Below are 25,984 nucleotides of genomic sequence, written 5' to 3' on the forward strand. Positions count from 1 at the left end.
GTCAGTTATTGTGCATCAATGTGCCCATTGATGGAGGAAAAACATTTCCTTTCACAGAGTTGTCCTGAGTCTTACTAACCACTGCTTGTGCAAATCTTTGGATGAAAGGAATCATAAGCTCTTAATAAATGTTACTTATTGTACTTTAAAACAAATGTCATCACACTAGGTAGAAATTAACATTCCAAAGCCTGTAGGGTGGGTACCTTTTCATACACATGTATATATATAAAGTCATCAAGTGATCTGCCTCAGAGGAAGGCTGATTGAAGACAGGTGAGTCTGAATTCACTCATAGAATACCTATTTAGAGGCAGAAGCCTTGATTTTGCTTTGATTTAGCATTTTAACAATATTGTGATTGTTATACTCTATTTAAGGCCTGCAGTGATTTTTGTGATGGAAGAGAAAAACAGAAAAAGGCTGTTAATTTAAAAATTTGTAATATGGGAATTTTCTGCATGTGGAAACATCCGCAGCCTGTAGCTTTTGATGTGGCCTTGTATGCATTTGCTGCTGAATGAATAGACATTGGATCAGGCTATATTGATCCAGGCTTGCAAACACTCACTCTTAGAGCTCAAACTGAGCTACTGCATGTACCCAGCTTCAGACAGGGGTGTTTGCTGGCCTGAATAAGGGACAAGGGAGTCTTTCCAATGACACCGGTGGACTATTTGTGTTTGTGCATCCATGCAGTTTGGTTTGAAGTAGAAATACAGACTAGCGAAAACATCACACATTATTAAAATCAATAAGGCATTTTCAAGTGTTAATAGCTTTGCATGATGATTGCCTATGCAGCTCATGGTGTGCTTTGTACTTGAAACCCTCTGAGGGAAAAGAAACATTTGTAAGCTGTAAAAAAAATGCTCAGCAAGCCAATTACACTCAATGTGTTTTCCATTTGATAGCTACTATCTGATGACATTTGGGGGTTTTATTAATAAGCACAATAGACACATTTATTACTAAAGTGATTATCTGCCATTATCACACATAAGAATCAATGCAGACATGGTATTTCACCAACAAAATCTTTACCTTGCGTTCTCTTAGCAGAAAGGGTCATATTGCTTGTTTTTCCAAAGTCATTTTTCCAAAAGCCAGACAAAAATCCCATTGCCTTTCGAACAGAGAGACAAAGGATGCATGCATTCTGTTGTACATTAGACTTCAAACACCTGTATAATTAAAGCAAAGGTATTGTACCTTCTCACCATAAAGGTGTGCTACTAGTGTTATGGAGGGGCCATGTGAGCAAGTGGTATGAAGTGAGAGAGGCTAAAAAATCCCTGCTGTTCCAGGCTGCCAATGGGGACCTCCCTGCTCCCCAGCTGCCCAGGCTCTGTCCTTCCCTCTCTATGTGATGGCGTAGTGGCACACGAGATGGAGGGGACATTCAGCCATAGGAGAAGCCTGTGTCCCCCAAACAAGGAGGAAATACGGGGCAGATGGGGCTCCCATCACTTGCTTCTCCTCCCATTATCACTCTCTGAAGCTGGTGGCTGCATCCCATGCTGGGGGTGATGAGGGGAGTGTGCTGTGGGGAGCGTGCCTCTGCTCCCTAACCTGTTTTCAGCTAACACCACCCCTGTCTGGTGCCTCAGGTGCAGCTTTTGGCACAACAAGCTTTGCTACGGGGCTGTTGCAAATCAGCACAGATTTCTTCTCATTTTGCAAACCATTCTGTTTCCAGGTCTCCTGGGGCAGCTGAGGAGAGTCATCGCCATGATCCCCACGCTGCTCTTGCTGGGCATTATGGCCCTTGTTGGTGAGACAGGGTTTGGGTTCGGGTTGCTGTCGAAAGCACCCCGGGACTGGTTTGCAGAGGGAATGGGGAGAGCAGGGGTACGGTCAGGCCTGAGGTCCCCTTTCTGTGGGGCACCATAAAACCCTGCATGGCTGAAGGTCCTCAGCTGCCATATGAGGCTGCCCACCCGCATCCTTTAAAACAGCACATCTGGGGCACAGGACTGACACCAAAAGGGAGGCGCAGACATACCTTAACTTCATTTTCCCAGCCAACCTTATTTGATCTCTCTGCCTACTCAGAAATGGCCTCACAAATGTCGCAAGTTGTTTGATGGAGGCTACTCATTTCTCAGTTATTGCGGAAGCAGGGTAGTTTGCCCAGGCTGATGCAAGAACTTCCCTGAATTAATTTCTCACCAACTTAGGGAGGGATACAGGAGACATTCCCTGCCAGGGTGCTTGGGTATCACCTGCTGTTATCTGAGGGGTCACAGACATCAAATGGCATTGAATGGGAAAATCCCCTTAAATAAATGCAGATGCTGTGGTTCCCCTCTCCCAAACCAACCTTTAGACCTAGCAGGGCAGATGTCTATTCATGTAAATTGTCATTAGCTTCACTTGCTTCAACCAAGCAAATTAGAAAAGAACAAATTTCTGTTTTCTGGCTTTCTTTGATAATGTTACTGATGGAGAGAGTGGCAACAACACAAGCACAGCCAACACAAAGTGATATGGGTTGCAGGTCTGGATGAATCCCTCATGCTTGACTTGTACTCACAACATGCTGTACAATATTGCTCTGAAATCTTATGCGTTCAAACACCTTCATTTAATTTTTCAGCTCCATCCATGAGTTACAGTTGCTACGGCGATGTAAGTACTCTTCAAGCCCCCATGGTCTCCTGTTCAGCCGTAAGAGCCCCAGACTGTGGTAGGTATCATTCATTGCTTGACTTTGCAACCTGTTTGTAACCAATAGAGATGTGCTTCGTCTTCCATTGTTGCCAAATTAAATGTGGTGCAGCTATTCAATTATCCAAAAGGAAGAAAGCAACACCTCTTCCCCCAAAATGGCAGGTACTGTGAAACCTCCAAACCTGGTGGGAAGTGGGAGGACAAACCTCAGGTCCCACAGTCAGGATTCTCGGCCTCTAAGCAAAGGGAAATGGCACAACCCCTTCTTCATCGGCCAGGACTTTAGCATCAGCATCCTTGCAAAACCCTGGGGCCTGTCTGCTCAAAGGGAAAGATGAGCAGAGCCAGGTCCTGTGTGCTGTCATGTCGGCTGAGCTGGCCAGTGGTGACCTGCCAGAGACACAGTTTGCAGGGCCAAAGTCCCAGGTTTGTAGCCATTGTACCTCTGGGTGACCTATTTTCGGTATCTCCTTCCCATTTCCCTCTTTCTTGCCTTGTGCTGTTGCCCTGTGTCACTGCACAGCTGACTACGTCAGGTTCGTACTGCTGACGCCTACAGGGACTTTGCCCCGTACCTCGGATGCAGGCACCTCCAGGGCAGACACCTGACCAAGCAAGGATCTGAACCCGTTTACTTGTTTCCAAACTGTTTCAAAATTACTTAAAAACAAACAAACAAGAACCAAACTTTTCTATACACAGACTAAAAACGCAGCTGTTAACTGCAGTTTGGTCATCAGCAGTAACACACCTCTTGATCTTTTCAAACGCAATTTGAAATTTCACTTTTCCAACTCCAGAGCCGCACTTCTATGGCAGCAGAGGAGGACCACGAATGCGCGGTCCCACCTCCTGAGAAGCTGCCCTCTTCCCTTCATCATTTTTGGGTGCTGGCACAGCAGCTCCCTGGCAACATTCAGAGCCAATAGCCAATAGCTGCATTTTCTTCAAAACTGGAATTACACCTTTGATACACCTGTTCAAGGGGAAAGTGAGGGTTTTGTATGTGAGGGTATATAATTCTGCCCTTTCCTACACTGCAGGACTTGCCATGATACGGAGAACTGCTGAGGCAGACATCGTACGCCTGAGGAAATATGAGATTCCGATTAAGAGAGTAGCCAGAAACCTGTGCTTGGACCCGGCGCTCATTGCTGCCATCATCTCGCAGGAGAGCCGTGCTGGTCTGCTCCTGGACAACGGCTGGGACCAGGAACGGCACAAGTACGGCTTGATGCAGGTACATCAGGATGACAAGTATGAATAACGGAACAGCAAGGTAGTGTATATCCCAGGGCCTTATCTTAGTGGATGAATGTTCTCTGTTCAAGATGGCCTTTAATGTTTTCCCTCTACATCAAAGGCTGTGCTCAAGTGTTGTCCCAAATAAGGTCACTTCAATGAGTCACAGCCTGGGATCACAAAGAAGAGGGGGAAGCTACAGTGGTGGTTGTGTTCAGAGGGAAACCCATTTTCTTTCTTGACTTTTCTAGCTTGGCAGGCAGCAACAGCAATCTTTCGGAATGTGGGACAGTGAAGAACACATAAATCAGGGCTCAACTATCCTGGTTCTTTCAATTAATGAAGTACGGGCAAGACATCCTACCTGGACCTGGGACCAGCAGCTGAGAGGTACGCGAGTGGCTATATACTAGAAACAGACATGTTGAGCGATGGAAGGGCTGTGCATTTGTTGGTATCACTTTTAAGGGAAAAAGAGCATCAGTCTGGCAGATTTTACAGCATCTCTTACAAACAAACAAACAAACAACACCAAACAAACAAAAAAACCCAACAACAAAAACACCTCGGAGTTTTCCAGTTTGAAAAAGGCAACCCAAAACTGCAGAACAGCAAGAGGTCTGACTATAGACGCAGTTTCCCAGCTCAAAGCACTGTTCACAGAGCCCCCAAGTTTCTGCCTGCAGAAGAGAGACTGTGGTGGGACGTCAAGCTCCTTGACAGCTTTGCTGGAGTAGGAAGCAGCAGAAAACCAACTCAGCCTGGGAGCTGCTGCTGCAGCATGGATGCACCCCACATGGGGCTGGGCGAAGGGGTTGGGCACAGCTTCAGCAGGTCACCCCTTGATTTCAGTGACAAACACCCATGGAGGCCCACTGCTTTGAGTGGCTGGGCCATCACTAGTGAATGGCCGACCCTGGACCTCCTCAGAGTCCCTGGAAAGGGCATTGTGCTCACTGGATGTGAACAGGTCTCACAAGTGAAATGGCTGTCAGGTGGATAAACAGCTTAGAAAACAACCAACCAAAAGCCACTGGAGAAGGCAGAAGTTGAGGCATGGCAACACAACAGGCTTGTTGCATCAGGCTGTTGTGTCCAGGAAGCCTGGAATCCAGGTTTGCTTGCAGTCTGAGTTATCTGCATGCTGGTTTGTTCTTACTCTCCCATGCTTGCTCTCATGCTGCCTTTTTAGATGACACCCTTTTCTGGGACCAGTGTGCCATCCCCATCCACATTTGGAGAGAGTCATGAGTTCTTCACTATAGAAATAAGGCTTTTGCAAAATCAATCACTTTTCAACAGTAATGCACAAGTAGTGATTTCCCAAGCAGTTGTGTAGGTTTGGTGAGGTACATGGACCTTTTGACGAGGAATTTTTACTTTTAAATCTCCATTTCCTACTTATAAGCTCATAACAACTCCTTCTTAACTCTTTCCAGGGGGAATCTGCACCTACCGTGCAAAAATGGGCAACCTCCAGGTGTATGAGGACGACCCGTGTGACAGAGACAACTACTACGCCAACAGCGTGATTAGGCGAGCCCAGTACTTTAAGAGACATGGGTTCTAGCTCATAAAGCCACCCCACCACCAAACCAAGCCTCTACATAGACTAGCCCAGTAGTGACCATAGTACCCAGAGCAGTTCCTTGGGGTTCCTGGCAGGACCGGTGCTGGCAGCACTGTCACCAACACTCCACTCCAGCAAACTCCAGCTCCCTGCTGACCAAGGGGCGAGCTCAGCGCTGCATTCCAGGGGACCCACAGGGATGAGGTGCCACAAGCTCAGGGCCTTTGAAAGGCAGATGGGGACAGAGCAGCAATGTTTAAGTGTTGGATGAGGAACGTGCCTCTTCCCATTTGAAGCTGAGCCTGGAGCTGTTCGTGTATCCCCCACGTGCAGACATGCAAGCAACTGTCTCTGAGCACTGGCTGTGCTCTGCACGTCTCCTCCATCCATCTTCTTCCCTCTCCATGGCCAATAAAGGCGAGAAGCCCCTGATCTGAAATCTTCTTTCCCCTTGATTATGCTACATAGTGGGCAACAAAGAGACTCAATGAGCCTCTGGTCTCTGCATGGTTCTGCACTAGCTGTGTATTCCCATGGCCCGCCTTGTGGCGAACAATGCTAAATATGATTCTCTTAGTCTCCCAGTCCGTGGGGCCCATGGCCATGTTTCAGCTGGAGACCAAATCCAGGTGAAAAGCAGCCTCACACATTGGGAAAGCCTTTAAATGGAAGTACAAGTGCCATAGCAGGCATGCAAAACATCTCTCCACTAGAGAGCAGCCCTCCGAGAAGGAGCCAGCCCCATATGTAGCCTCCCCAGGAGCCATATCACAACAACAGTATTGTAAAATACCTCCACAACCCTTCTTGTTTTAGCTTTGGCACCTCTGTGCTGAATTTCCCGCAAGTTTGAAAGCATTTCAGCATCTGTCCCTCTGCCAGGAATCCCAGCTTCGAATGAGGAGAGAATTAGCTCTGGGTTTATAAGCTCTGATTTAAAGTGTTCTTCAGTGTGGATGGGTCTGGGTGCAAATTTAGGTTTACTGAGAATAAGAGAGAAAATAAAGATAAATGTTAATCCCAATCTTTTTTTTTTTTCTCCCCAAATTTCTTGGGGCCAGGTGGGCAGCAACCTGCAACTTGGGTAAATAACCCAATTCGGCACTCTTGGAATGGGTCTAAAACTCATTTTGAGAACAGGGAGAGGAAAAGGATGCTGCAGGCCAGGGTGGGTGAGAAGAACCAGGCTGGGAGGCAGCACATGAGGCAACCTGAGCCCGGCTGCTGCCCCCAAACCTGCGATCAGAGCAATAAGAACATTCACCTTTAGCCTTTTGAACAACGATCTGAGAGGTGTCAGGGCACCTTTCTACCTGCTGTTGCCATTGCCAATGTGATGTGCCCGGCAGTCCTGGGGCTGTCGGGCAGGGTCAGCACAGGCATCTTGAGAGCTGTTTTGGAGACAGCTTTTGCATGTGGAGCACTTTAATGCTGTGGTCCTTGTCTTGCCAGTGACTCATCTGCTTGTCAACGTGGCAAGGACTATGCATGATTAAAGTATTTGCACGCAAACTGATCTCTCGAGACCAGAGGGAGCTATAGGACATCTCTAATGTTACTAGTAGTTTGGGGTTTATTTTTTAGGCTACAGAAAACAGTTTAGTGTTGAGCAACCAGGGGTATTAAATTATATATTATTTAGTCTTTAGTGAATTCTGCACTATATTAAGAGAATTTTAGTAAAATAATTACTTTGTAATACAAACTTGGGACACATATCATATGGTTTGATCCCCCCTACTTGAAATAGCTTATGTAAAATTCATAGGTTGAAGGATTTCCTGCATTATGTTACATAAAACTCTATATTATACAACCTCTTATGTAAAACCTATGAATGCATTTTTAGTAGATCAGTATAAACTTCAAATGGGGCAGGGAATCTCATTGCTGCCTATGTGTATAAAGTTGGTTTTTTGAGTTTGGAGAGTGAACAAGAGTAGAGTTTTCTTTGATTCTCTTCATGTCACCTTTAACTGCTGTCAGCAAGCTCCCTGTCACCAGCACTTGGTGTTGCCATCTCTGTGCCCCTGTGAGCTCCTCAGGAGTTCAATTTTTGCGTGCATTATCAAATAAGTGATTGTCTCCCTGTACTCGGCTCTGGTGAGGCTGCACCTCAAATACTGTGTTCATTTTTGGGCTCCTCACTACAAGAAAGACATTGAGGTGCTGGAGAGAGAGCAGAGAAGGGCAACGAAGCTGGTGAGGGGTCTGAAGCACAAGTCTGATGAGGAGCAGCTGAGGGAACTGGGGCTGTTTAGCCTGGAGAAAAGGAGGCTGAGGGGAACAACCTGAAAGGAGGTTGTAGCATGGAGGCGGTTGGTCTCTTCTCCCAAATAGGAAGCAACAGGACAAGAGGAAATGGCCTCAGATTGACTATTAGGAAATATTTCTTCCTGGAAAGAGTTGTCAGGCATTGGAACAGGCTGCCCAGGGAAGCGGTTGAGTCACCATCCCTGGAGATGTTTAAAAGGCACGTAGATGTGGTGCTCAGGGACATGGTTTAGTGGTGGATTTGGCAGTGCTAGGTTAATGGTTTGATGTGATGATCTTAGAAGTCTTTTGTAATCTAGACAATTCTATGATTCTATGAAGCTGCTGCGTCATGTTATGGTAGCAACACCCAAGGGACTGCAGACCTGCCTGCTGGCTTGTGCAGCATTGCCATGAAGCATTATTGCTCTTTAAAGTTTATTTAAAAGTCCTGATCACAGGCCTTCCATATTTTGTTGCAAATATTATTTTAGGATATCAGCATTTTGTAGCAAGTAAGGAAAACCTCTGCAGAAAATCAGTTGAAATATAACTGCTTGGTAAATGGGCAAGGAGAAGTAAATATATAAGAAGAACTTAACACTGATACACTGCCTTAAAATTTGAGCAAAACCTTTCCTGATAAATACTGAGTTCAGATTGCTTTTCTCCTGCAATATTTTTTTTGTCGCCCATGTCCACGTTACTGGAAGTTACACATCTGTACATAGGGCTGCTGTGATTACACTCTTGGTCACCATTTTGACTCGTGGCCTGTTAAAAACAAGCAGCTTGGAAAGTAAATGGTGTAACACCAAGTAACATGTCAAAAAAAAAAGAAAGCAGAAGCACAGACAAGGGAAGAGAAAAGCTGAATCAGAGGGGAAAGAAAGGTCCGGGGAATCACAGACCAGGACATCTGGCTGCAACGCTGGACAAGATGCTAGGGTAAAGGATTGAATGATTGCTTCATGAGTACCTGGGTGATGATGAAGCAGCCAGAAACAGTCAGGAGGATTCTCGCAGCTTGGCTTGGCAGGGAAAAAAACACCTCTGACCAAACAAAGTCCTTATCTCACCATGCAAGTGCCCAAGAGAGAAGTTGCAGTTGTGCTATATAATGAGCTCAATAAGGCTTTCGGCAGCAATCTGAAGTGCTCTATTATGTGAAGGACCTCAAGATAAGTACAAAAAACACTGTTAATCAGCAGCTTGTGGGCAATCTGGTGAGAATTTCAAGTGGAGCCGCACAAGTCTATCCTACACCAGTTTCTTTCAAATTCGTGGTCAGAAAATAATAATTGACAAGAGCTATCAAACCATGGGCTAGACTGAGAGGGAACATGAGCGCTTCCGCTAATGGTTAAAGACTATGAAAAGCAGTTAGAAATCAAAGTACTGAAATAAAGTAAACATGGGTGCAAAACACTCGAAGAGCTCAAGCAGGGGCAGAGAGCGCAGGCAACCATCCCACAAAAAGGGCTCAGGGTTCCAATGGGAACCAAACCAATCAATGCCAGGGGAGTTGGAGAGGCGGGGAAAAAAAAGAAGACTGAAAATCCATTTTGGGGATTCATTTTTATTGTAGCAGTGTGTATGAAGCACTTGGGGTAAGTCAGCTGTTCAGCTGTCAGCATCAGTGAGGCTTGGCTACAGTGTTTGTGCCTGTTGCACCAACAAAAACGTGCTCAAGACAACTGCAACTCAAATGGAAGGTACAGTCTATAGAAAAAAAAATAGATTTTCTTTCTTTCCAGAAAAAAAAAAGAAAGAGGACACAGTTACGACTTTCTAACGTGCAGAAGAAATGGAGGGCAATGACCCATGTCCTTGCCTTCCCCTTGAGTGCAGGGCAAGTAGCACCGAGTTTGTCAGCAGATTTGTGTTAGATACTGCAAAAAACTTACAGGGTAGTGAAGCAATGCAACATTCACTGGGTGTTTCACAGAACAACAGGATTGCAACCTTAGAGCAGTTTCCCTCTAGGACTCCTCAAACTAAGCCCTTGTACCACTCTCTCGTGTTTCCTTCAGTGAGTTCCCAGACCAGCTCTTTATGGAAGCAAGGATTTATTGCAACGAAAAATTCTGTTTCTACATCTGATCCTGATGAGGCATTGAACTGGCCTATATGCATGCTCCCACTTGTACCACCATCCTGTATTTACTCCTTCTCTTGTCTCACTGACCGCTTTCAGTGTCCTCATAAAGGACAGATAGTACAGTCCTACTATGGCATTTTTATCAGTAGTGATTGGGATTTCCACACACAGTTTTTTAGGGTGCTTCTCTTTTCCTGTAATATTTTTATGCTGTTACATTTTTATCCTTCTCACACGGCATCACTTCTCTGCGTCTAACTCCTACCCTGTCATTCCTGTAAGTCTGGCAGTGCTGTATCTCATTGGTTCTCTAGCCTCCTCCAAGTCTCTGAGATGCCTGCTACCTCAGGGTTATCATTTGGCACCAGGCCTTTGGGTGCTCCTGGCTGGTTTTTGAAGCCTCTAGCAACCATGCAGAAGTACTTTAAAGTTTTCCCTTACTTCGTTGCTTGATATTCCACATGCCAAACCCTTGCCACTGTATTCTGTCTATTTTGTCTTCCTCATTTATTGTGATCATGCTGTTTATTTCCCTCCTGTTTTTTGTTTGTTTGTTTGTTTTTCAGAGATAAATTGAATGTCAGCCATGTCCACTTTGTAGATCACATCAGTCCAAATCAGGTACTCTTCTGCATCTGTCACCTTTCCCCTGCTTCTAGTGGAAACACTTCCCTACAAACTCTTTAATTTCCAGTGCCAAAGCCTGGCTGCATTGCAGCTCAGGTGCAGCCCACCCCTTCTAGGCTGCTCCTCTCATCCACGAAGTTCCACCAGGTCCTCACATGCCTCAACTGTCTACAAGTCCCTTCCCTTCCCCCAAGGGACCTTACCCCAGTGTGGGAGCTCCCAGCACCCAGAGCATCCTGCACCCAGAGCATCCACCTCCCTGTCACAGGCTAGGTAACCTTCCACAGCTTAAAAGGGCTTAATTGCTTTGGGAAGCTTTTATCAGCCTAATTTCTCCCCTGAAGGTATAATAAGGATCACAGATTTCTTAACCTGCCCTTATTAAGCTAGTTCTAAGGAGAGAGAAGTGCTCCAGAGCACGAAAAAACCCACACAGCGAGGACACAGGTGACCCAAGACTCTTGTGTCCTCACCCATGACCTGCCCTGCTACAGCCCTTGGCATTCCAGAAACACTTCATTTCCAAGGACTGGAAAGGTTTCTTGTTGTGAGGCAAGCAAGGAGAAAATTGGTCCCATTTCTGTCTTTTAAATTAGGTTTTATTTTATGAATAACCTGCCTATTCAGCCACATCTCAGTTGATTCAGATCAAGGAACTGGCAAAGTTCAGGAAGGTGTTGGGTGTGTGCACAGGTACAGAAATCAGGAATATAGATTCCTGTCATAATAATATAAATCCTGGCAGCATTTTTTGTGCCTTTTCCTTAGAAATTAAGACAATCTGTAACAAGACATGGCTGCATGCTTGAACCACAGGGGCTGTATAGGGGATCAGGTTTTCTCACAGATATCTGCCCTGCAGCATTTCATTGCTGGAAGACATCTTTCTCTCCTGACAGACAGAGGAGAGAAAAGAGTGTCTGGTGCCAGATCTGATCTCATGCCCTGCAGCTTGGTTTCTGGGTAAACCTGAGTTGTCTCTCCCATGTGCCTGCTGTGACTGGTGAAGAGCTCCCTACCAATAGTTCATGAATACTATTTAGTGGCTGGATCATTGTGGCCCTGCCTATACACGCTATAGGTAGTTGTTAGGCACTTACCGCATGACCGAGCTATTTCAGTAGCAGGACTGTCAGGTTGCTCTATACAGAGCCTGAAAACTGGCTGGACTGTTGTGTCCAAAAGCAGGTGACCAACAGTTGAAAGATTTGCTGCTGGTCAGCTACCAGTGGCATACCTTGAGGACTGATCCTGCAGCTAGTACTGCTTGGTGTCCTCAGTACCAACACAGGGCAGAGGACACTCCCAGTAAGCTCACAGGTGCTTGGTGGGACGGGACTGCCGCTCAGAGGAATGCGGACAGGCTGGCCAGGAATCTCACGAGATTCAACTACAGGTGCTGGAAAGTGCCACACCTGGGATGGAAAAGCCCCAGGCATCCATACATGCTGGAGACTGGCCAGCTGGAAAGCAGCTCTGCAGACAAAGTCCTGGGGGTCCCGGTGGAGAACAAGTTGTCCACGAGTGTGTGGTGCACCCTTGCAGGAAAGGTGGGCAACAGCCTCCTGGGCTGCATTGAGAAAAGCATCACCAGCAGGTCCAGGGAAGTGTTACCTCCCATCTACTTGGCACTTGTGCTGAGTTTTAGGCTCTCCAGTATAAGATTGACCCTGATGTGCTGTAGGGCAGTACATGCCACCAAGCTGAAGCACAAGTTATACAAGGAGAGGTTGAAGGAACTAGCTATGCTCAGCCTGGAGAAGACAAGGCTTTGGGAGACATTTCCAGACACCTCCAAGGAGTTTATAGAGAAGACAGAGTCGTACTTTTCTCAGAGGTGCACAGGAAGAGGGTCAGATGCAAGTCACATGTTGCAACAAGGCCAATTGGGACTTGATAGAAGAAAAGGAGTTTTTCACCAATAAATAAATAAATAAATAAATAGATAAAGGTGGGTAGTTAAGCACAGTACTGGCTTGCACAGTGAGGCTGGGGAATCTCCATCCTCAGAGATGCTCAAAACTTGACAGTGCAAGGCCCTGAGAAACCCAATGTAACTTCAAAGTTAGTGCTGCAAGGGGTTGGATTTGAGACCTCCTGAGGTCTTCTCCAACCTCAGTCACTCTGTGCTTTTGTGGCTCTGTGAAGACGCAGCTGGAGGGGAGGATGGAAAATTTAGGTGTAACCTTCCCGACACCCATGGTGAGAGATGACAAAGGAGCTGCTCACACAGATGTTGCACAGCTTGCCACACAGAGGAGCTCCCTGCATTGGCTCTGGGAGCATCAACTTGGTTTTGGTGTCAGTCATTCAAGGGCTGGGCAGGGGAAAATCAGCAAAACAGTGATGCCCCCACCCAGGTGTAATGGGCCCGGACTGAAACAGCTCACCCCAGCATATTACGTGGCACTTTGGCATCTGTAGCCCTTCTCCCCACAAAGCTCAGCTTGGCTTTTAGAGGTAAAGAAGCAACATTTTAAGAAGGTTGTTTTGAGTCATCTCATTCCTGTGATTCTGTGGTTCCTCTGACTGCAGACCACCAGGGACAATAAACTGTGGTGGCAGAGGAGAGCAGAGCAGCTGGGAAAGCCGGCACTGTGGTCCCACCACAGGAGCACAGGCCCCGCAGGAAAGGTGAAATCATGGGGCCTGAGGGGTCCTCGGAGAAGACAGAGACAGGGAGCAGAGCAGCTAATCCAGTGACCAGAGCAAACAGTTAATAACCACCTCAGTGTTATTTGCCTTGCTCCAACTAAAAGTGGAGGGAAATTCCCACTCTACTATTCATTGTCAGCTTCTCCTTCTGTGAGATTTCCAAGAGATAATATTAAAATATCGACCTCCTCAAGCAAATATGCCAGGTCTATGAGATACTCCTCTGCCTAGGTAAACCTGGGGGAGCAGCGTGTCACTCCTTTCGTCACAGCCAGCCTTGAGCAGTGGCTCCATCTCATGAAGATGCTGCTGGAGGTGGGCTGAGACCCCATGCATCCACACCATCGAAGGACGTAAGGTTTGCTAAGGAAGGCATTGGAAGAACAAGTCAGTCCCACCTCTAACAAAGCTGCGCCCAACAAGCCATCCCACACTTCACTTTTTGCCCTCGCGCACCCTTTGGAGGCTGACTGCAGCCTAGAAGAACACTAACCAGACTCTCCCAACCACAGCGAGTGATACTTTTCCCCCTTGTGGTATTTTTGGCATGTGAGGTGGCAGGGGAAGTGTTGTGAGTGTGCAGAAATGTGGCTGGGAAGCAGAGGGAGGAAGAGGCCTCTCAAGGGCAAGCAAGGAACTTGGTGGACACAAGCAAGGGTCTCCAAGACCCTCTGACTTGGGCAACCACAGGCAAATGACCCCTAGCTAACATGACACCAGTATCCTTAGCACTGGTATCTGTCCCCAGGTAGCAGAGTTTCAGTGATAGAAAATGTCTGGCTCATTACAGTCCCTCTACTCGCAAGCAGTCATATGCCAGAAAGCTCTGCCCTTCACAGCAGAGAGAAATGTTGAGGCAAAGGGTTCCTGAATAATTTCAGAGATGCTAAAAGATATTATGGAAAAAAAAAAAAAACAACTAAAATGACAAGGCATCATTATTTTTTTCTGCTGACAAGTGATGTCAGCAGAGCATCCTATCATTGGAGCATCTGCCCCAGGCAGGAGGAGATGGGTCACCAGCATGGACATGGCCATCCTCTCAGGAGAGTGCTGGCCCAGGTGGTAGGGCTGCACAACCATTTATGCCATGTACCTAAGGGTCAGTCCCAGCCCTCTTTTCCTGAGCAGCAGGGACAGAACCCAGGATGCTGAGATGGAACTGGGGAAAACACCTGCAGAACAGCTGGATGTTGGGTCTTTAGCTCAACCTTAACTGTGCTTCCCTCCAGGAACAGGGTGTGCAATATAAGCTGTAGGTGGAGAGACACACAGAAAAATAAGGTGGGGATTTTTTTCCCTTTGGGAATCTGAGAAATGCCACTCCCGAGAACATACTTGCCACCACACCAATGTCTATGGTGCAAGAGGTTCTGTTTACATTAGAAAAAAAGTGCTGTTCAGTATCACAAAGCCACAGCCCAATACCTTTCATCACAGCCTTGGATTACCACAGAACAGAAGTTAGCGTTACCTATAAATTAAACTTCCCCAAACCCCAGTCCTGTGCAAGAAGCTGAGCTGCAGACAAGTAGGTAAGATGCCACCTCTCAGGGCGGGAACTCTTTTCATTCTCTTCAGCAATACCATCTCCTTGGTAGCCCAGGGGCTACAGCTTTTTGCTACATCAGATTCCTGCTTGAATAAGGATTCCTCTATTTGTACTGTAGTTCTGGATTTAGGTCACCTAAATTTAGCTGATCCAACCAAGAGAAACACCTTATCAGCTCAGAAAGAGATTTTGTGTTTATTCGGCAAGCAGTGAGATATATTCATGTCTTCATTTTACACTGAGGGTGGTGAAACACTCGCCCAGGTTGCTCAGTTTGGTGGTAGATGCCCCATCCCTGGAGACATTCCAGGCCAGGCTGGACAGGGCTCTGAGCAACCTGATCGAGTTGCAGATGTCCCTGCTCGTTGCAAGGGGGTCGGACTAGATGACTTTTGAAGGTCCCTTCCAACCCAAACCATTCTATGATTCTCTGATTCATGTCTGCCCATGCTGACTGACTGATTTTCAGGCTGTTCTGTGTGCTTGGGAAGAACCACGCCACGTACCCGATGCTCGTGCTGCTTGTCCTCACTGCCCTCCTGGGTAAGTCTGTCGTCCCTTGCTGCATCACCCCAAGCAGCTGGGGACACAGTTCCTGGGGCTGAGAAGCAGGAGACATTGACGCGCCCTCTTGACCCCTCCCCAAAATCTCAGTTGCCGCTAGACTCTATTGGAGGAGAGAGTGCTCAGGTCCCCTTCTGAGTCCTGCAGAAGGAGGGGTGGTCTCTCAGGGACGGGTGGGTGCAGGGTGCAGGGCAGGACGTCGCCTCCTCTCCATCCCAAGGAGTGACAGAAGCATCTCCTGAACATCTCCCATGCCCCACAGCCCACATTCTCGGGCGTGCGTCCTCCCCTTGGGTTTTACTTGTAGTCACAAAAGGTTTTCACTGCTTGAGCCTCTCTGTGTTGCCTCTGCAGGTGTCTCCCAGGGCCGCACGGATTGTTATGGCAGTGTAAGCAGAATTATAACCCCTGGGGCTTCGTGCAAAACTGCAGCGCCAGAGGGTTTATCCTACTGTGGTGAGTATCCCCCTTCTGCCAGATGACTCCATTGCTCCATGGCACAATAATCCCAAATAATTCACATTTCCAAAGTGCTGAACGCACACTAGCTTGCTGGACCTGAGTAATATCCCTGTAGGCAATGATCTACCTCCTCCCAGAGGTGAGGAAAACAAAGTTTTGATGTAATTCTGTTTGTATTAGGAGGAGACAAGTGAGAGACGATTCTGAATTTAAAAAGTTATAAAGCAAATATCTTTACTTTTTATTTTATTTACAGGAGTTAAGGCTTCAGAAAAGATTGCTGAACGGGACCTAGGTGCTATGAATCGATATAAAACACTCATTAAGAAAGTTGGTGAAAAACTCTGCATTGAACCAGCCCTGATAGCTGGCATCATCTCCCGGGAATCTCATGCCGGCAAAGTACTGAAGAATGGCTGGGGTGACAATGGAAATGGATTTGGTTTAATGCAGGTATTTGCTGTTACTGCACTAAAACCTGATAGACAAATAGCACATAAATAAAAGTAAGCCTTCTGAACACATCATCCATTACAGCAGGGAAATGACTTCTTTTTGTTGTTTTGATATTTCTAGGTTGACAAAAACTCACATAGACCTGTGGGACAATGGAACAGCGAAGCTCATCTTATGCAGGGCACAAACATACTTATCTCTATGATAAGGGCAATGCAGAGGAAGTTCCCACGCTGGACAAAGGATCAAAAGCTGAAAGGTAAGATACAGGCCACAGGTTTTGTCCAAGAGAGAAGAAAAACTTTAGGACAAGAACATACTGAATTAGTTCCCATGTTCCTCAGTAACCACATTTCTAACAGGCTGTCACTTAGCTTTTCACCCCTCTTTTATTTCACCGGCAAAAACAAGCTTTTTCAATTCTGTGTTGGTTTTGCCTTTCCTTAGTATGGCACTCTCACTGAATTTCCACCACCACACAGCAAATATTTATACACCTGAAATCTAGTCTATAAAAGAGCTGAGCTTTACTTATCTGACCATGAGGAGCCTCTTAAAGCCACTCAGGCTAACTGAATAGCTCTGTGATTTACTTGAATGGAGCCGGCAGTTCACTCCATGTCTCTGTTGACAAAGGAGACAAGGTGTTTGCTCTCAGGGAATTGCAAAACTGCACTGCACAATGTGGAAAAGCCGCCTCCTTCAGACCTTTGGACTGCTGGGGTGCCACGGTGGGATTGTCCACAGACACCTCAGACACCTCTGCTTTTCAACATGGCATATGGAGTAGCATATACACAGCTGCAAGGCAAACTAAATGCAATGCATGAGTGTGTTTTAACCCTCTTTTAAGAGGAATACTTTTCAAGGATGAGTGAGAATTTGTGAGGCTGCTGGATATGATATACTAATTATTCTATTCTTCTCTGTTCTAAACAAGCCTAGTATAAATGACCTTGTGCTGGGCCAGGTAAATGGTACAAGTTCATCAAGCTGCCAATTTTTGTGAACATAAAACCTCAGGTATTTTTCTTATGTTTTGACGGATTTAGGAATAACTGTAAGCTGTCTGCAGAGACCCACTTAAGTCAGCGGAGCTCTGATAACGCCACCTACTCCCCTTCTGAAATCCCAATAAGTGAAGGCTTTCAAAACCAGCAAAAGCAGAACACATCAGGCTGGAATTTTCCCTTTTTTTAGTTGTGTGTTTGGGGTTTTTTTTGGTTTTTTTTTTTTGTTTTTTTTAAGTCTGTATGACTTCTTTTGGTGTTTCATTTCAGGTGGGATTTCTGCCTACAATGCTGGTGCTGGTAATGTTCGAACATATGACAGAATGGACATCGGCACCACTCACAATGACTACTCCAATGATGTGGTTGCACGAGCCAAGTATTACAAGAAACATGGATACTAGACTTGGGAATCTCTACTGAGTAACTTCCTTACCATCGCTTGCGTGACACCCTTGAAGGAGCCAAGACACCGAGCAGCTCTACCCTGCAAACCCATACAGCTGCAAATGTACAGGAATGATTTACATGAATAAGAATCCAAAGACTAAAGTTCTGAATTTTTAAAACAATATTCAGTAAGAGACCAGTCATGTAGTTTCTTTACAAGCAGTATGGTTTGGATTTTACAAAGGGAATATTACCAAAATCTTAATAATTGTTTTTTGCTGTTTCCACATTTCTCTGAGTAACGAGGACTATCTTGTTTTGCTATTGATAATTTGCTGCCTTCCAGATCTTAATATACATTTCTGCCAAAATCTGTCATTCTCTTAAGAGATCAAAAGGCAAAAAACTTCCTTGGGTATTAGTTTCATGATTTATATTCTTGAAGCTGCTAGATATTTACATTATGCTGCACAGTAGTCTTTTTTTTTCTGAATGCTAATTTTTCATATAAATGCATGGGCTAGAGATGGATGTTTTCAGTCATACAGAAATAAGCAAACAGAAACTGAATAAAAGTCTTACTAGCAAATGAAGCAGGACTCCAATGTACTCATATTGTCATGCGTGTTAGCGAAGTTTGGATAAGTACAATGTTAATTTTAGGCAGATAGAGAAACTGAGAAGGGAACAGAATGAAATACATGTTTGCACTTCACAAAATTCTTTTCCCTCTCTGCTGCTTGTAGAAAGAATAATGACACTTGGGAAAACAGCAGTCTTTAAGTTTGGCATATTTTGGTATTCCTATTCCTTCTAGACCTGGAACTGAACTAATTTGGGGGTGGGAGGGTAGAAAGGCAACAAAAGGAGAGGAGTAGATGCCTGCAGGACTGAGTGACGCTCATTCCCCAGCGCCAAAGGAAAAGTTGGTTCTGGTCTGGCAGCAAGCAGTGCAAGCCCTGCCTGTCTCACCAGCATCCACTTGCTTGCTGAGGGAATTTCTTTTATCCTTCTATGACAAGCACAACTTTGGGGACTGGGAACAACTGTATGTCACAATAATTAGGAAAACCACTGGTTGCAATAATCTTAAACAGATGGGAAAATGCAATCCAAAGCCACTAACGGTGCACAGTTATGACACACATCCTCCCAGGAGCCATTAGAGACCATGGTGAAAACATCCAGCATGAATTTTAACAGGGTAAATAGCGCCTGGCCAACCTGTTTGCCTCTTGTGATGAGATGACCCACCTTATGGAAAAGGGGAGAGGAGCAGGTACGGTGTACGTTGACCTGGCAAGGTCTTTGCCCCAACCTGGGGTGGTATCCTTATAGACAGACTGGTGAGATATGGACTGTGTGTGCACATACGCAGGCACATCGCAAGAAGAGCCAGAGGCCACGAATCCATTGCAAAGAGCAAGTTTTGTTTTAGTTACCTCTCTACTGGGGGATCTCTGAAGCCACACCTGAGCTCCCAGGCAGAGGTGACACCAGCGGGGACACAGGCGCTGGTCAGTTCAGCCCTGCTGGAAGATCACTGGGCCTGCTGAGCTCACCTGTATTTCAAGGCTTCAGGCAGGTGCAGCCTCCCGCTCTTTCTCACAACAAAGCAGGAATCTCAGACAAAGTGATAAAGTGCCTAGAGTTTCTCACAGGCCTATGTTATCTAACACAGAGGTTCTGCTCATCAAGCACACAAGGTCAGTAAAACAATTAGTGTGATGTATGTGCTTTTTCTACAGACAGGTGCAAGTCACTTGAGTGTATTTACATTTAACTAACCTCCTTGCCATTCTTCCGCTATATTCCCATACAGGCTGGATAGGTGAGTAGAAATTTGGCTACAAAGTCACCAGGCTCAAAGCATGATGGTCGGTGCCACAGGGTCCAGCTGGTGGCCAGTTGCTAGTGGCATCCCCCAGGGATGGATCCTGCAGCCCAGCACTGCTTTGTGTCTTCAGCAGCAATTCAGACTAGGGACACAGAGAGAGCTCCCAGCAAGTTCACAAATGGTACCAACTGGTAGGTCTTGGAGAGGCTGGAGAAATGGGCTGATGGTAGCTCCATGACTGTCAGTTAAGACAAAGACAAAGCCCTGCACCTGGGACAGAACAACCCCACGGGCCAGTATGGGCTGGGAGGCAGACAGCTAGAAAATAAGCTGTGCAAAAAGGAACCTCAGGGTCCTGGTGGACACCATGGGCCTTCGTGGAGATGTAGACTAAGAGCACCCTGAGCTGCATTAGCAAAAGTCTAGCCATTTCCCTCTCTTAGATGCTTGTGAGACCACCCTGGTATCCAGTTTGGGACTCCCTGACACAAGAGGGACACTGACACATTGAAGTGACTCCAGCAGAAGCCACCAAGCTGGTCATAGGCTGGAGGACAGGACACATGAGAAGCTGAAAGATCAGGGTCCACTCAGCCTGGAGAAGAGTCAGCTTTGGGGTGACCATGCCGTCTGGGTCCTGACTACACCGAGGGGCTCTGCAGTCTCCTCTCTCTCTCTCTCTCTCCCAGGGGTCTGGCTGCCTGCGTGGAAGGGCAGCTCTGGTATCACACTATGATGAGCCCCATTTGTTCTCCCCTCCCATGCACCTTCTGCCTGTTGCCCCAGCAGCTCCATCTAAGTTCATAATCTTGCCCTAAGTCCTGATCTGAGCTGCACTGAAAGTCAGTCTGCACCTGGCTTTGTATCCTACTAATCCTGATTTTGCCTCGCTGACATTCCTTCTTGGCTTGCTCTTGAACCTGCCTTGTAACTATGGACTTGCCCCAGCAAGTCATCTCGACTTGGAAAGATCCCGCTTGGCATCATCACCACGGCCCGTGTGGTGCTGTGAGCAGTTTGCACGGAAAAGTCGATTGGGAGGTGTCTGCCTTGTCACCCTGGAGAAGTGTCTGTCTGACAGCATACCCTTGGAAACCCAGGTGATAAACTCTTGTGTTTTTTTTAATGCAGGCTACACAAATCACTCAGAGGTAGCAAATATTGATCACTGTTCAACTCTTAGATGGAACCATTACTCCTGCAGATTGACTCTGATCAAGCACTTCTGCAGATGCCTCATGCCACTTGTTCCTGGGACCAGCACAGAGTGATGTCCCTTTCCCACAGCTCACCAACCCACAGGTTCCATTAGCTGGAAGGCACCTTGCTGACACTTCAGCTAGAGCTGCTATGAAGTTCCTTGTGTTCAACATACCTGTTTTAAAGCTACTGTTTCTTGTCATACCTTGTATCAAATTCCTCAGTAGCAAATCTGAAGGCAAGGTCTTAGCACTGCCAATCTCCATACTAACTCCCACCAAGCCCATATGGCCAGTGTCAGGTGAGGTGAGGGTTGCTGTGCATTTAAATACAGTTAAACGTGAGCACCTCAGTATTTTTTACCTCCTGACCGTTGATGTAGCAGAGTTTTCCAGTAGTCATATCATAAATACGTGTCAAAACATCTTGCCTTTTTGTTTCCGATTCAGAAAAGAAAACTAGAAAGCTTTATAATTTGCCTCAGCAAAGATATAATTGACTTAAAATGTATCTTCACAAGGTCCTCCTTATGTACACATGGAGATGGCTGCAAACCTCCCAGCATATGTCCACTGCAGAGATCTCTCCATGTGGACACGTGGCATCTTCACCTTCTCCCCATCTGTGCCACCAAGGTGGGATGTGCTCCACACACCAGGATTTATCTCCCATAGCTAGGGAGGGGATTTAGTCTCTATCACCTGCAGAACTGGGATGGCTTAGACAAGAAAAAACATGATATGGGTGGGTATTTGCATCTAAAACTATGCGATAGACAGCCAGGAAAAGGGAAGAAGTAAACAGGTTTGCCACATCCGTGTGGACAGAGTAGAGCAGGTACACATACATAAATGCAAAAATACATGTAGTTTCCCATTTGGGGCTTTCATTTTTAATCAGCAATGAATATGAAGCATTCAAGTATTGTTCTTTAGTATATAGATATAGATATAGATATAGATATAGATATAGATATAGATATAGATATAGATATAGATATAGAATATACCATTTGTTCATAAGAATGGTCTTTGCTGTACTTAGGTGAGGTCACGAACAAGACTTCCAAAATACTTGAGAATTTATATGAAGTCTCAGCTCACCTTTGCAAGACCCAAGGCTTACAAAAATGAACTTATTACAAAAGACACCAAAATTTGTGCAATTCGTGTAAGTTCCATGTCCCAGTCCTATTTGCGCTCTCCAGCATGGGGCTTTGTATCTGCTATTGGGATGAGTAGAACTTCTGCAAAAACTACTGAGGACTTTTGAAACCAAACCAGAAAAATAAAAACAGCAGGGTTTTGAAACGTGTGGTGTAACTTTTTTCCTGTAACAGGCACAGCCACTGCTTGCCTTCTCTCAGTTCTCTGTTGGATCTGCACTGTCAGGCTTAACATCTCTTTGATTGCTTAAATGCTAAACTATAAAACTGAGCTTTGCTACACTGGTGTCTTCAGTTAATTTCCTAAATATGAACCGTTATTACAGAAAAGAAAAAAAACAAAAACAAACCAAAGCAGTAGCTGAGAATCACAAGTGGTGAAGTGGAAGAAGTACTACTTGATCTGACTATATTTAATCAGGCATCCAACACCAAGAAGCCATGGGTGCTTCTAAAACAAGTCTGCAGCAGTAAAACAGATGAAGAATAATCCACTCAAAATTTTTATTACAATTGGGCTTGTGTGATTCTTTATGAAATGCAGGAAGGGCCTAAAGCATGTTCTTAATTTGATTTATGCTACTTTAAACATTGTTTTGTGTCAGACAGGTCCTGTTTGACCTCCTTGGGTCTCTCCCCCTTACAGAGACAACTCCTATTATATGTATGCTAACATTCTCAAATATTGAGTGACTAGAGTGAAAGAGAGACTTGTTTCATTTTACGAGAAGAGGTTCTTCCTTCTCCTTACTGAAGATTAACAAGAGCTGAAAGAAACACAAATCACAACTGCCTTCACGAATTGTTTAAACATTTCCCAACAGGGTTACCCAACCTCCACTTTCTGACTCAGGAAAGGTCACTGTTTCTCTGGCCAACAAAAATCCTGCAAAGCCAGGCAGGGCACACCAAAGGACAACACAAGCAAAAGTAGTAAATCCAGTAGAAACAGGTCAAGTAATGCTCCTACAGTTAAAGAAAATCTTAATACAGTTCAAAAGCAGTTAAATATAAAATAAATAAACACTAATTAAAAGTAAACTAAATTTCATTAATCTCTGCAACCAATTTTTTTTTTTAAAAAAAAGCACGTTTATCACTGCTGTGTCTTCCATTGAAAACACTTCCAAGCCACCCTGTCCCAGGCTGCGTGATCTCGCCTGCCCTCTCAGGAGCTTAACATGGGTTAAACGTCTTCAGACAAAGCTTTTGCAGATGAGCCGACATGCAACTCCCATACTGAGAAATGACTCCCCGAATCTCTCTCAACTAATGCATGATCTGCTTCTGAAAAATTGTCGAGGGTTTAGATTGCGGGGTGACAATAAATCCTGGCAGATGTATTGTTAACCTCCTCTTACCCCATTCCCCCTTTTGCCCCTTCCTCTCCCCGCTTCCCACTCAGGACAGGCGATCGGGAGGGAAAGAAGGACAGAGAGAGAAGAGTTGGAAAAATTAAAGATGTTTTACTAATGCTACTAATAAGAACAGAGAAAATAATACAAAATATACAAAACCAATCTTGAAAGTCTCAACAACTGCAGAGCCGGCACCCGAAGTCCTGGATTAGACTCTGCAGCCAACCGGAACTGGATTCAGCCTCTCATTAGGCCTCAGTTCACAGGGATGACTAGCAAGGTCCTCTCCTAATGTTGGCCATAAGCAAAAGGGAAAAGAAGGAAAAGGGACAAGATCCCCGTGATCTCCCACTTTTATATGAAGTATTCACGTGAATGGGATGTTATACACAGTTGGTCAGTTTCTTGGTCACCTGTTTCTCACTGCCCCTCTTGCGAGATGTCCATCCATGCTCATCAATAAGTTTGCGTTCCATTGCTATGTTTACCAAAACATGTGTCTGGTTCTCCAGGAAAATGCAGCTAATATGAAGGCTTTAGCTGACAGGCAAATTCACTAAAAGAGAAACTTGTTTTTTAACAAAACCAGGACAAAAATGCCAGAGCCTACCACCACAGCTACTATCTCTGTTCTTACACCAAACATTTTCAGTTTATAGGTAAGTTTCTGTCTTGATAAATCTCCCACACATGGAAACCAGATTTAACTGATGTGGTTTCTTCCCCCTCTTCCGACTCATTCTGTCAGGCTTTTCCCCTCCTGACAGATAATCAACAAGTTAAATTATTCCTTCAGTCATGTATGTGTATATCCATTACCTTCAGATTATGCCCCTGCCTTCAGTGTGGGGATACAGACAAAATGGACTGAATTCAGTAGCGGTTTCTGGGGAGAAAAGAAGCACTGGTGTTGCAGTGCCATGGGGTGACCCACAGCCCATGGGGCTGGCTCATGGTACCCTGTGGTGAGGTCAACACATGAGACCAACTTTTGTGGTAGATCCACACTCCAACGGGCTTTTTGTAGCATTTCTGAGAGATGAAGAAAAACGAGGATGAGCTGGATCTGAATTGGAGGTTGCTGAATGCCTCAGCTCACAGCGGGTACAGCGGGAATCCAGGACGTTCAGTTCTGGGCCCCTCAGTTCAGGAAAGACATTGAAGTGCTGGAGCGGGTCCAGAGAAGAGCAACACGACTGGTGAAGGGACTTGAACATAAGACCTATGGGGAGAGGCTGAGGGAGCTGGGGTTGTTTAGTCTGGAGAAGAGGAGGCTTAGAGGTGACCTCATCACTCTCTATAACTACCTGAAGGGAAGTTCTAGCCAGGTGGGGATTGGTCTCTTCTCCCAGGCAGTCAGCAATAGGACAAGGGGGCATGGGCTTAAACTCTGCCAGGGGAAATTTAGGCTGGGTATTAGAAAGAAATTCTTTACAGAGAGGGTGGTCAGGCATTGGAATGGCCTGCCCAGGGAGGTAGTGGACTCACCGTCCCTGGAGGTTTTTAAACTGAGATTGGACTTGGCACTTAGTGCCATGATCTAGTAAATGGACTAGAGTTGGACCAAGGGTTGGACTCGATGATCTCTGAGGTCTTTTCCAACCCAGTCAATTCTGTGATTCTGTGATTCTGTGACATAAACTACAATTTGGAGCACTTTTGAGGCTGCCCAAAGCCACAACCTGTACCCCCGGCACAGCAGGAGAGATGGCAGTGCGGTATGGCTTATGTACTGTCTCCTCTGTGGTAAGCAAATGATGGGACAAGTGAGAGATGCTGCAAAGAGCGTTGACAAAAGCTACAGCCATTTCTCTGTCCCTGGAGCCCACAGCCTGCGGCAGCTCCCAAGCTGGAGCCTACAAGCTGCAGCCTGCTCAACATTACGGAGGTGAGAGGGCTGTTGTTATGAACCACTGTGCGGACATGCCATTCTTCCCCAGTAGTCTGAATACAGATTTTTTGAGGAAAATACTTCCCAGGACATGTGAGACTTTGAATGCATATGTCATTAAACAATAATTTCTGAATAGGGCTCCAGAAAACATGGGAGATCTACCTGCCTGCCTCAATTACTGTGAGGGAGCAGAAGCAAATTAGTACATCCTTTACGATTGTCCTCCAGCAATAAGCAAATGATAGCACAGGCGGTTTGGAGATATTGGTTTGTGAAACATCTTCAGTGGTATTTTGAATTTTCATTTTTTTTTTATCTCACTTCTGTGTGAGCCATATCTGTTTTCCTTCCTACCAGACATACTTCCCTCTTCTTCAACCGTCTTTAAACTCATAATCATGAGCATGAAGAGCTCCATGCATGGGCTGCTGTGACTTTTTCAAGCTGGTTCTCTATGGGAGGTATCAACAGTACAGGAAAAATTTACAGATCTGAATCTTTCAGTGCAATGACACGGGATGAATTCCCCAGCTTAAAACGTGAAAGAGCAAACCAGCATTTCACCCTCACAAAATTTACTGTGGGGGAGAAGCATGTCAGGATGGATTAGCAGTGACAGGGAGGTCTGCCATCCAGCGGCTTTCTTCCTCACTGCTGAGCAGCTACGGTAGCTTTGATCCATGCTCCCTACTTATTTGAGTTTGTGCCTTCACCTTTGCTGTCGCTGCAGAAGAGGGGATAACAACAGGGACCTGGCATAGTCTCTGCATATCCAAGTTCTCAGCAGTTGCAGCTCTGTGTCATCTTTTTGCTGCAGGAACTTTATTACACGCAAAAACGCAGGTTCCTGTTTCCCCACTGTCAGCACGTTCTTGCCCCCAGCAACTGAAGGGGGGCAGTTGTTTTCAGACAAGGCTCCTCCTACTTCCAAAGTGTTAGCAACGGGGTTTAAAACTACATTAAAAGGTATTTCAT

The 25,984-nt window shown here is 45.7% G+C and overlaps 2 protein-coding genes across 2 annotated transcripts; both read left to right on the top strand.

Annotated features, from left to right (window-relative positions):
• Nucleotides 1-225: 225 nt before the first annotated feature.
• Nucleotides 226-5,624, top strand: LOC102083845 (lysozyme g). Its single transcript, XM_021290580.2, has 6 exons — nt 226-276; nt 1,700-1,774; nt 2,600-2,689; nt 3,717-3,913; nt 4,167-4,305; nt 5,355-5,624. The coding sequence occupies exons 2-6, from the start codon at nt 1,732-1,734 to the stop codon at nt 5,483-5,485; spliced, it is 600 nt and encodes a 199-aa protein (XP_021146255.1). The 5' UTR covers nt 226-276; nt 1,700-1,731; the 3' UTR covers nt 5,486-5,624.
• An 8,902-nt stretch (nt 5,625-14,526) lies between these two features.
• On the top strand, nt 14,527-18,148 carry LOC102084028 (lysozyme g). The gene is made up of 6 exons (XM_005504653.3): nt 14,527-14,656; nt 15,143-15,216; nt 15,592-15,693; nt 15,956-16,152; nt 16,276-16,414; nt 17,436-18,148. Exons 2-6 carry the CDS (start codon nt 15,183-15,185, stop codon nt 17,567-17,569), a joined length of 606 nt encoding a protein of 201 aa, XP_005504710.1. The 5' UTR covers nt 14,527-14,656; nt 15,143-15,182; the 3' UTR covers nt 17,570-18,148.
• The last annotated feature ends 7,836 nt before the right edge of the window (nt 18,149-25,984 follow it).

Source organism: Columba livia, chromosome 1 (assembly GCF_036013475.1).
Source record: "Columba livia isolate bColLiv1 breed racing homer chromosome 1, bColLiv1.pat.W.v2, whole genome shotgun sequence".
NCBI classification, from domain to species: Eukaryota; Metazoa; Chordata; class Aves; order Columbiformes; family Columbidae; genus Columba; species Columba livia.

Excerpts from the sequence above, each read along its gene's own strand:
- LOC102083845 (XM_021290580.2), top strand. The coding sequence starts at position 1,732 with ATGATCCCCACGCTGCTCTTGCTGGGCATTATGGCCCTTGTTG. Across the intron at positions 2,690-3,716 it reads CGTAAGAGCCCCAGACTGTG|GACTTGCCATGATACGGAGA; the intron begins GTAGGTATCATT and ends CCTACACTGCAG. Across the intron at positions 3,914-4,166 it reads ACAAGTACGGCTTGATGCAG|CTTGGCAGGCAGCAACAGCA; the intron begins GTACATCAGGAT and ends TGACTTTTCTAG.
- LOC102084028 (XM_005504653.3), top strand. The coding sequence starts at position 15,183 with ATGCTCGTGCTGCTTGTCCTCACTGCCCTCCTGG. Across the intron at positions 15,217-15,591 it reads TGTCCTCACTGCCCTCCTGG|GTGTCTCCCAGGGCCGCACG; the intron begins GTAAGTCTGTCG and ends TTGCCTCTGCAG. Across the intron at positions 16,153-16,275 it reads ATGGATTTGGTTTAATGCAG|GTTGACAAAAACTCACATAG; the intron begins GTATTTGCTGTT and ends TGATATTTCTAG.